This window comes from Anticarsia gemmatalis, chromosome 11 (assembly GCF_050436995.1).
Source record: "Anticarsia gemmatalis isolate Benzon Research Colony breed Stoneville strain chromosome 11, ilAntGemm2 primary, whole genome shotgun sequence".
Taxonomy (NCBI): domain Eukaryota; kingdom Metazoa; phylum Arthropoda; class Insecta; order Lepidoptera; family Erebidae; genus Anticarsia; species Anticarsia gemmatalis.
This window is the reverse complement of record NC_134755.1, coordinates 11,438,325-11,449,776: the sequence shown is the minus strand read 5'-3', so window position 1 is coordinate 11,449,776 and position 11,452 is coordinate 11,438,325. Positions and strand designations below refer to the sequence as shown.

General features: G+C 36.6%; 1 protein-coding gene across 1 annotated transcript; it reads left to right on the top strand.

The window, feature by feature from the left end:
- The first annotated feature begins 70 nt into the window (after positions 1-70).
- On the top strand, positions 71-11,362 carry LOC142976576 (salivary peroxidase/catechol oxidase-like). The gene is made up of 12 exons (XM_076120008.1): positions 71-343; positions 2,356-2,611; positions 2,972-3,174; positions 3,513-3,686; positions 3,960-4,153; positions 6,373-6,574; positions 7,077-7,274; positions 7,667-7,850; positions 8,348-8,575; positions 9,013-9,076; positions 9,465-9,663; positions 10,816-11,362. Exons 1-12 carry the CDS (start codon positions 148-150, stop codon positions 11,004-11,006), a joined length of 2,289 nt encoding a protein of 762 aa, XP_075976123.1. The 5' UTR covers positions 71-147; the 3' UTR covers positions 11,007-11,362.
- Positions 11,363-11,452: the final 90 nt, after the last annotated feature.

Below are 11,452 nucleotides of genomic sequence, written 5' to 3'. Positions count from 1 at the left end.
ATTCGAAAAAAAAACAGAGCAATTTTTTTACAAAAATAAAATTTCGCGCGTTTTTTTAAATTGGCGTCACTGTTCGAGCGTTGTTTGAATGTTTTTTAACCAATGGTGATTTGTATTTAATTTGTAAGAGTGGTGTTAATTGCGAACATGATTAATTTAAGTGAAAATAGGAGTGCGTTGCGTGTTGTAATATTTTTATGTTTCGTGATAAATGTTAGTGGGTCTTTGTTTGGTGGTTGGGACTTCCTCAGGGAGTTGACTGACGACCTGTTTTCTGTGGACCCTATCATTGAAAAAACAACATCACTGATTACGGACATCATATTTGATTTACCTTCTTTAGGTAAGTATTTTTAGGTGAAATATAGATTATCGTTGAAATAAGCACGACTTTTAGTAAAAGCTTTAAATGTTAGGTACCCGTTTTTCTAAAATAGTACTAACTGCCTAGCAATTTATTAAAGATCTACATAGACATTAAAGACAATAACTAGGAAATTAGAAACCATTTAAATAATATTTTGATAATTTTGACTCCACTGCACTTATGTATTGCTTGCTTGGTTCAATTCCTAGACAGGCAAAGTTTAATTCGATAAACAATTGTTATGAGTTAGAATGTAAATAGATAATTCGTAGAAATAATAGATAGAATGTAAATCTGGGGGCACGGAAGTGCCCCCGCAAGTCGAGCAAAAAAAAAGCGGCACGGCCGTAACATCCTTTTCTCGAAGCAATTCGGGCTATTTTTGACACCCCTATAATTTCGTTGTGGATAAAACTAGAAGCCTGGATTTTCAGCAACCAATAAGTCATTGTATAAACACGGTATATTTAAAATTTCAGTCAATTTGAACCAGTAGTTTAAAAATGACAACTTGTTAAAATTTTGAATTTTGTCACTCACTGATTCACTGACTCACTGATTCACTGACTCACTGACTCACCGATCATCAAAAGTCTAAGGTACTTCTAGCAGACTTAGAAGCTTAAAATTTAGAATACAAATAGGGTTTAGTGTCTTAATCATGGGAAAAATTTAATATTTTCTAATTTCGGCCCCAATTTTCTAAATACACCAACTGCAACAATAACTTCGTAATCCTATATAAATGTATAAGATTACAATGTTACATTTGCAGTTAATGAATTATTGTTACTGTAGAAAATAAAATAAATAGGTATAAATAGGTACCTACTATATGAGGCATAATGGGAGGGGGTATAGGGTGGGTAAGGGTGTTTAGCCCATGAAACTAAACAACATTCCCATAGGAAAATATGTTGAATTATGAAAAAAAAAACGTCTTTCCATACAAATTGGACTTATGTTTGCTTTACAAAAAGAAGTGAGATGCCATCAAAAACATTCTGTAAAAACCTCAAGTCTCGCCGTAAAAAGTTGTGAGATCTATATAATACCAAGTCGATAATCTATTTAGTCTCTACTTAAAGGACCTTCTGTCATAAGTTATTACGTATGTTCTTATCATGCCAATAAAAAAAAATACCTTTAAAGCAAATAGATCGACTTGGTCATCGCAAGAAAACACAAATTCGCCATTAACATTTCAGGAGCATTAACTTCTCGTCGTGCTGTGTAGTGTGATACATACTAAAAATTAAATCATGCGATGGCCAGGTCGGTCTATTTGTTTTAAAGGTATTTTTTTTATTGGCATGATAAGAACATACGTAATAACTTATGACAGAAGGTCCTTTAAGTAGAGACTAAATAGATTATCGACTTGGTATTATATAGATCTCACAACTTTTTACGGCGAGACTTGAGGTTTTTACAGAATGTTTTTGATGGCATAAAGATTTTATCATGAACTTGCGACCAGAATTAATAAAATAATTAGTAGGTATATCGTTTAAATAAAACTGTTTGTACATTGTCTCCGTGGTTACAAGTGCATACAAAGAATGATTGGTGGAAGTGATAATTATTCTGACAGGTTCTCGATATCGATTTCATGAATACCTTATTTGCATGGCCACTGTGCCACCGATCGCTTATTACGATGATTTATTCATGATTCTTTGTATGGAAGTGGTTCTCCATCATTACTTGTAGAGCTTATTTTAGTATAGTTAGGTCTCAGATTTACAACCTTCAAGAAGTGTGTGAGATATGAAACCCAAAACCTCAGTTTATAAGTCCAAAACAATAAACCAATCCAATGAAAAACGTTTTTTTTGTTAACTTGAATCTTTCTATACCTATAGCCTAGTTAAATGATTAAGTTAACCATAATCAACAAATCAATCAGGATAAAGTTTATTTTTCAAAACATTTTTAGTTTTCCTAACATAGCACTAATTCCATTGGTCAATATTTCCAAATTCTAGAAGTAGAAGAAGAAGAAGAAAACCTAATAACATCGGAAATGGTATCCGAATGTTTGAAACGTGGTCGCGAGCTGTCCCGAGCGGCGAGCCGAAGAGGCAACGAGCTCGTTAGAAGTGGAGTCACACTGGATGCATATGCTCCTGGAATGCTGCACTTCTTCTCCGCTGACCTACCTTCCGAGATCAGGAAGGCATCGGATATGTCTAAGGAGATCTTGTCGGCAACTAAGCTGCTGCAGATGAAGATGTATGCAGGGTAAAATTTACAGATTTTCTGACCTTACTATAAGTTCCTATGTGTTCAATGACCCATTTGTCTAAGTCCAGTGATGTCCAATGTCACACAAATATTTTTATATTATTTCTTTTGCGTTAAACTGTGCGTCAATAACTGAAATCGCAGAATAGAGAAAAGGTACTAGATTTTTCCTCTTTATCTTCATACTTCATAATAAATCATATTCTATTCCCGTTAGTAAAGTTTTCTAGCGATGCTTTTTATCTACTCCGATAGAAAAAAAATTGCACATTAAACTAGAGTTTTTAGTAAACTAAACCTATCTCAACACAACTACGATCAAAATACGACAAATTCATATCTAATTTCCCATTCCAGTATAACTCCCAACACATTCCACTCGTTCCTGGAGGAGCAAGGGTTCTGTCTCCGCGACCCGTACTGCCGGCCGTCGCTGTACACATGCCTGGACGCCAGCAAGTACCGCAGCTTCGACGGCACGTGCAACAACGAGGAACACCCGGAGTGGGGCAGGAGGGGCGCGCCCTTCACTAGGATCGCCACGCCTAGATATGCTGATGGTGAGATTAAGTTCTGATCAGAGGACTATTTGAGCACTAGTTTTGCATTAAAAAGAGTTTGAAAATGTAAGCGTTTTAAAACCACCACTAAGATAATGTAAAGACCAATTTTTAAAAAAAATATTTATTTATACCTATTACGTTCCTTGGGGTTTTATTTATCCTTCGTCGGTCGAATAAATGATTTGTAGCGTTTATGCCTCTAACTCGAAATATGTATTAGTAGTGTATGTCGATATATGATACCTATGTCTAAGACTACATCCAAGAACAATGCGGTTTAGGCCAGAAATCAATGAGAAAAAAATCACCTTCAATATGTTTATATGGATTCTCAGGTATTTACGCCATGCCGGTAGCCCGAAGTGGCAGAGCTCTCCCTAATCCCCGAGTGCTCTCCACGCGTTTATTTGCTGATAGATCCATCGGCAGTCGAGTGTTGACCAACCTTAATATGCAATGGGGACAGTTCATCACTCACGACATGATGTTTCAGCTCATGGAAGTTACAGGTAAGTACCTATTTTGTAAATGTTATTTCTCTTATATTTTATTTTACGGTTTTGGGATCTATCCGATCTCTAACTAGACAATGTTCACCATTCCAGTGTAATATATAACGTAACATAAATTAACCAACTTTTTTTGGCGTAATACAATCGCGGACTGAAAAAATAAAGCATGTAAAATATTTTTTTCGCCCCATCAAATCTGAATCTCCGATGCACCTAATTATACTTCTAATTATATTTTCATTTCTGTACAAACAATTATGTCTTTCAAAGACGAAGGCGGTATCCAATGCTGCCTAGGCGACGGTAGAGACGTGCTGCCAGCTGAATGGCAGAACGACAAATGCATTCCCATCACAGTGCCGGACGACGACCCCTTCTACCGCAAGCATGGAGTCAAGTGCCTCAACTTTGTGAGGAGCATCACTACTCCGAGGGATGATTGCAGTCTTGGACATGCTGAACAGGTTTGTATTTCAACATTCCTATTATTGACATGGGTTATTTTCTTTTTTATAGACAGTAAGAGGCAGTCATTCCTGAATCTATTATAACAAGAAGCCGAAAACTAGCGCAATTATCCACGGTTGGTACTGTCGAATATCGAGAGTCTGACATTTAAAATGCATATGCAAAATAATTCCTACGCTGCCCGCTAGATGAGCGGATCAGATTTTCATCTAAAATTTCTCGTTAGCCAGGTTGTCGGAAGTCAATAGTAGTAGAAAATCGCTACTCGAAAGTAAAATAAAATAAAGTGAAGAGTGTGTGATGAACGTAACAACGATGACTTCTATCACTATTATATATTTAGACACGCGAAAGTCTTCATGACTTTCGCGTGTCATTAAAGGATGCCCTATTTTTTGCTTCTAAGAGAATTGCTACTTGTTTAACTGGTCAGAATCAAGTACCTACAGTTAGAAATATTACCTTAGAAAATGTTAATAAAACGGTTGATTATTTTAATATTTATTGTTTACAGTACATCAATCAGGTAAACATTCGATTTATTTTATAACTAGCTGACTCGTGCGGCTCCGCTCGCGTGAATTTCGTACTGTTGCTTATTCGTTTGAGCACGCGAATTGCGAAGCACTCGATACACCTACACATAAAAATGCTAACAACTCTTTGTCATCTAATGGTTATTTACGAAAGGGACCCGAAGGGCACACAATGTGACACAGGCTCAGGCAGGCCTGATTTCCTGTGGTTACCTTCTTTTCCGCTCTCATCTGTATCCGTACCAGTCTACAGTGTAAAATATAATACCTTATTATAGACTGACCATTGCTTACCCGTTTGGATTCAGAATATTATAATAGGTACAGACAGACCTATCTGCGCCGGAGCTCTTCACACGCGTAATAATGTTTACTTGCGATGATACGTCCGAAACCGCGTAACCCGTAATTATTTTTTATATATCATCCGTTGTTTATTTTTTAAAACTTACCACGTAGTCTGTTTCATAGCTATCCAATTTATTTCCATAATGCAACCAATTAATTTGGTTCCGTGTTACGAACTACAACGTCATCTGTTAGTTGCGGCGAACAACGACAACAAACGAAATTACTCGGTTGCCATCTAGGATATCCCGACCGCACCGGACCCACGTAAACCAACATTTTTGTGTAAAATATATCATACAACATTTATGTTTGAAAATCTTATAAATGTATAGCATGTTTCAAATGTATTTTTTTTTACAATAAAGCCATCAAAACAAATTAAATAGAAAAAACATGCTTTGTTGCGGGCTATAACGCTTTCTATTGGTTGGTGCGAACAACAGGTATCGATACGGCCGGGGCGCCGCGTTAACCATATATATATATATGCGAATGTTGTGAAATGGATTGTAACGCCATCTATGGTCTCTATAGGGAAACGCAGGTTCAAACGATTTCTACGTATATTTTTCAATTTTCTAATTTTTTTTGAAATTTTATGCTATAAAAAGTATCCTAGAAATTGCTCCACTACTTATTCTATGCATATACCAAATTTCAGTGCATTCTATCCTGTAGTTTTTACGTGATAGCGACACATACAGACGGAGGACAGACAGACAGACAGACAAACAGACAGACAGAAAAGAAAATTATAAATTGCAGATTCGGTATCAGTATCCGTTACTAAACATCCCCCATTGGTTTTTTTTAAATATATTCAATGTACAGAATTGACCTCTCTACAGATTTATTATAAGTATAGACTATCTTAAACTCGATTTCGAAGTGGAATGGCTGTATAATCATTTCGACCTTCAAATTAAACAGATGCAGTTTTTATAGCGAGTTATTTAGTGACATAAAAATAGAATACCGTTATTTACCTGTTAAATACTAACAATTATTTTACTCAAAGAAAATGTACCTAATTTAAATACCAATACCTATTTACTCTTTTATTTTTCTTTATAAAAATAGTCCCTACATAATTGACTGCCTCCGGGGCGCAGTGGTTAAGGTCGCCACGCCGCTACCATTGCATTGGGGGTTCGATTCCCACGCGGAACAATTTATTTGTGCGATTCACAAATAGTTATTTTGCGTCTGGTTGTACTTTTTTTACGTTGTATGTATGTTTGTAAAAGTCCCCGCAAGGCATAGAGAGGGTATTGTATTTTTAAAATTGTGAAAAATAACTTTCGACCCCATCACCATCTTTTTTTTAGATGAACACAGTAACCAGTTACCTAGACGGGTCAGCGATCTACGGGAGTGACAAGAAGACGTGTTCAAAACTCCGCACTAGGTTGGGAGGGAGACTCCGGCAGGAGGAACGCAGTGGCAGTATCAGAGGGTTCCTACCTAGTGTCAAGGATAAGGCTGAGGTCTGTGATCTGAGGAATTCTTCCGAACCTTGCTATCTCTCGGGTAAGTTTAAGGGTTGATATTTTTGTCAATCATCAGTAGTACGATTCTCTAAACTGTCCAATATCGGGAGTTTGACATTTAAAATGTTCAGTAAATGTACGTTTCTATGGCGTCCGCTTGAGTTGCTGATCAGATTTTGATACTAAATCTAGCCGCCATATAGGCGACAGTAGCATAAGATGGTCCTAGAATTTGTTGAGAAAAGTATCGCCCTAAATTGTAAACGTGTCATAGATTTTCACGAAATAAAAAAAAAGAAATTTTGTTGATAAGATGTTTTTGCTCGTAGTTTTTGAAACCTACCACTGTTTCGGAATTGCTGTTGCTCGTTAAAAGAAACGGCAAGAAACTCACGGCTTGCTCTTTTAAATTGTCAATATTTTCATGTAATTGTGTTTATAGCCAATTACTATCCCACTTACCGCCAGCTATTAAACGTTGAATGATAATTTAATCATAACTGTTAAAGTAAATGAGTCATGTATAGGTACTTGCAATGCAGGAGACCCACGTATCAACCAGACCCCGACCCTCGCGATGCTGCACACGCTGTTCCTTCGTGAACACAACCGAATAGCTGACAAGCTGTCGAAGCTGAACCCTCTGTGGAGCGATGAGAAACTGTTCCAGGAGGCCAGGAAGATAGTTATAGCGGAGATACAGCATATTACTTATCAAGAGTGGCTGCCTACTAACTTTGGTGAGACTAGATCACTAGACAGTTAAATTTTCTTTCACCTAGCCACATATCCAAGTATGAAATGCCTCACTTATTCCGAGTCGTTCAAACGACTCAAGCAGTTATACCGTGTTCATATAACTCGTCTCATTTTCTGCGTAAGCACAAGGTTTTGGCGTCAAAGTCCGCTTCACAAGACTTACGCTAACTTCAGTCACTGGCATGAACAGGATCTCTATATTCTTCTGTTCTATTAAATTTATTTTTAATTAATTAAATGAGAGATTTTATTATAGCAAACTTAAGCCAAACCAGCTTTTTGACCTTCAAAGAAGAAGGACTAGATTACAAACAATACTCTATTCACATTCTCTCAATAATCATAGAAGAACTCTTGTTGGCGTTTCTCCTAGGTGAGCAGTACATCCGCTACTACAGGATCTCTCCGTCCAGCCTGTACAGCCGCGACTACAGTTCGGATGTGAACCCTGGCATCATCAACAGCTTCGGAGCGGCCGCCTTCAGGTTCCTACACTCACTCATCAGTGACAACATCGTCGCCTGCCCGCAGAGCTACGACAGAGCTTATTTGTACAAGTAATTCCGTTTTGACTTTTAGAAGTACCTATTTATTTTTTTATTCTTTTCTCTTCGGGGCCTAACCCCTTCCTCGTTTGGGAGGAGACCCTTTCCAAGCAGTGGGACAGTAGTGGGTTAAAAAAAAACTTTTCTCGTTAAGTGCAAACAAATTGACGACCGGAATCGATATTTCAGTAACCCATATTTAGCTGTTTGAACTAAGTCTTCCTACCGGACCTAATCATCAAGTAAAGCAACATACATATCCCCATTTTATTGGGACTGGCGACCCTAGTGGCTACAAATTTATTGAAATAGCTGACGGTTCTGGAGCGCATTTAATTAGCCGAATTAGCGTGGCTTAAGGTTTTGCCTATAACTTGATTACTAAAACATTTTATCAAATAAATCTCATGCGGTTCCTGGCTTTCACTATAGGCTCAGGCTACCATAGACTTAACTCACTATTCTAAAAGCGATTACGTTCTTTGTTATTCAACAATGTTCTTTTCCAGGCTAAGTGACTACTACTTCAACCCATGTCTGCTCGAATCTACTCCAGATTCCTTCGACGACATAGTGCGAGGTATCGTAGCGTCTAACGCAGGGGAGTCAGACCCTCACTGTACTGCTGAGATCACTAACTTGCTGTTCAAGTCCAGGAACAAGTGGGGCATGGATCTTATTGCTATGGATATACAGAGGGGAAGGGACCATGGGATTGCTTCTTATAATGATTTCAGGTAAGTTTAGTGGGTTTAGTAAGTTTTATACATATATAAAATCACGCCTTCTTCCCATAGGTGTAGGCATAGACCAGAGAACGCCACTTGGTATCTTTACAAAAATATAGAAATACAAAAAAAAAAACTATAAAAATGAATCACCGAAATACTGAACACCAAATACCGCATAACTTTTGAACAACTTAATTGAGTTGGATAATTCGTTTTTTAATATGTTTGTAACTGTCGGGACAAGGTTTGTATGGGATCGATGGGATAAAATTTCTCAGGGGAACGGAATCAACGGGATAAATTGTACTATACCCGTACTAAGTTGTGCCAGTCCGCTAGTAGTAAATAACAATACATTTCAAAACAGGTATTTTTAGGTTTTGTAATTATCTTAAATCTTTTGATTGAGAAGGACAATAGTGATGTTATATTCTGCTTTTTAGGGAGATTTGCGGTTTACCAAGGGCCAGAACTTTCCAAGATTTGATTGGTGAAATGTCTCAAGATGTAAGTTACCTACTTACCAATTTCATTTTTGTTACTAATCTAACTGTTTTAATAATTTATGTGATTCGTAAAAAAATGGATCGTGTCTCACTTTCTAAAAAGATAAGCACTTTTCTTTCAATCGGTTGTCTCGCGTATATGATATAGTTAAATATATCGATGATATCGATCGATATATTAAACTTAGAAATAATGAGAGGGTCATTCATAAAAATATATGAAGTTATAAAAGGCTTATAATTATAAAGTGTTTTGTTTCTTTCACTCCTTAGCGAAATGTCAAAAGAGAAAACATATTACAGTAGTTTTTTTAACTAAAACAGGTTTATAGTGTGTTTATGAATAAGAGGGTACGATTATACCTGTACGTATTTTCTTATACTTTCAGCGCATAAACGCCCTCCAATACCTGTACGAGTGCGTAGACGACATAGATCTCTTCGTGGGTGGTGCTCTAGAACGCGACGTGCAGGGTTCGATCCTGGGCCACACGTTCCAGTGTATAGTGGCGGAGCAGTTCTACAGGAGCAGGATAGGAGACAGATTCTTTTATGATCATGGAGAGATGCCACATTCGTTTACTACTGGTATGTAGTAGTGTAGACATTTTATGTAGATGGAAAGCTACACTTTACACTACACTCTGCTTATACCTGCGGGTATAACAGGCGTGTTATTATGTAAATCTGCTCAGAGAATGTTCCGTACGAAAGGTTGTTAGCGCATAAGGGCATTTCGACTGCCCCTGGGAGGTCGTGGATTCGATTTCCACACGGGTTGTTTCGAGTCTGGTTGAACTTTGTGTCCGTTGTTAGGATGTTTGTAAAAGTCCCCGCGACACAAGAGCAATTCTTATTGTATTATATTATAGTAGACTTGATAAAAAAAAGTGAAGAATAATCTGTCGTCAATCTCTTTCTTACAATGACATATTTCTTGGTATTTAAGTGTCGTCTAGAAATAAATTAAATCTGGGTACATAATCTAGCTTTATAAAACAGTAATTACGAGTGATTAGAGCTAATAAATTCAATCAAGTGTGACTCTGGGGTCTAGGTCATAGTACAAAGCATTATAAATAGCGAAACGCTATTACAGAAGTTCATACGGGTTAAGATAACAGTGATGTAATAAACATTTAGACTAAATAATAGGAAAGACGGAAATTATATGACAATGGCATTGTCTAGCGTAGCTACATATACATCTTTGAAGGCTTGTGGCAAATTTTGAATGGATTTTACTTTTCCGAATATTCTTTAACATCGGCTTAACCACTTGAATAGGTCAGTATTTTATATTTAAGAACTCACGCGCAGAATAATGGTTTTAAATATCAATGTCCAATGACGATGCGACGAAAATTAGTACCCTGAAATATGCAACTGCTATTTTCGGACAAGAAAACATGTGGCTATGAGATAGTAACAACCTTTAGTAAGAGCACTAATCAGTGCGAAAATCTTGCGATTCTAGGTACTTTGATTCATAATAAGCATCTAGAATAATGACTGTGACTAAAACGAAATCGAAAATCTTAGCTATGGTTAGAAACATAATACCACGGAGGTAACATTTTTAAGGAATACTTAAAACTAGAATTTAAAGTATTTTTATCCGACTTCAAAAAAAGGAGGAGGTTCTCAATTCGACTGTATTTTGCTTTTTTTCTGGTTGTTACCTCATAACTTTCTACTGGGTGCACCAATTCTGATGATACTTTTTTATTTTCCTTGCAGATCAACTAAAAGAGATAAAGAAAGCATCAATGGCTCGTCTGATCTGCGACAACACGGACGGTGTGCACTTTGTACAGAGGAAGGCGTTCGAAGTGGAAACTCCTTACAATCCCAAGTTCCATTGTGATGATTATAACAATATACCTTATGTAGATCTTACTGCTTGGAAGAAATCTGACCTTTTTGATTAAGAACACCACTTATGTTACCAAATTGCGTGATGTAAAGGAGGCATAATAATGTTTATTTATTTATGAAAGTATGTAATTGGTATTTTCAGTATTGAACTTTAAAACTTTTACGTAAACCAATTTACTAACTTATTTCTACGTCATTATTTATGAAGACCTTGAAATGTCTTCTCGCGTTAATTCCCCTATCCTATTGTTTATTAAAATTGCAACGCGAAAGTTTAAAAGTTATGATTGTTTCTACATATTTTTTTTCCGTTTAAACAATTGTTATGTTATTTTAAACGATCCATTTTTGCGATATAGGTTCTTTATGGTTAGCTCACAGTGCAACTCTTGTACAGTTTTCATTGATATTTGTGTAATAATTATGTGTCACACTATTTTAAACTCTATTGTATTTAAAGTAAAGTTAATTATCAAACAAAATTTATGATTAAATGTAT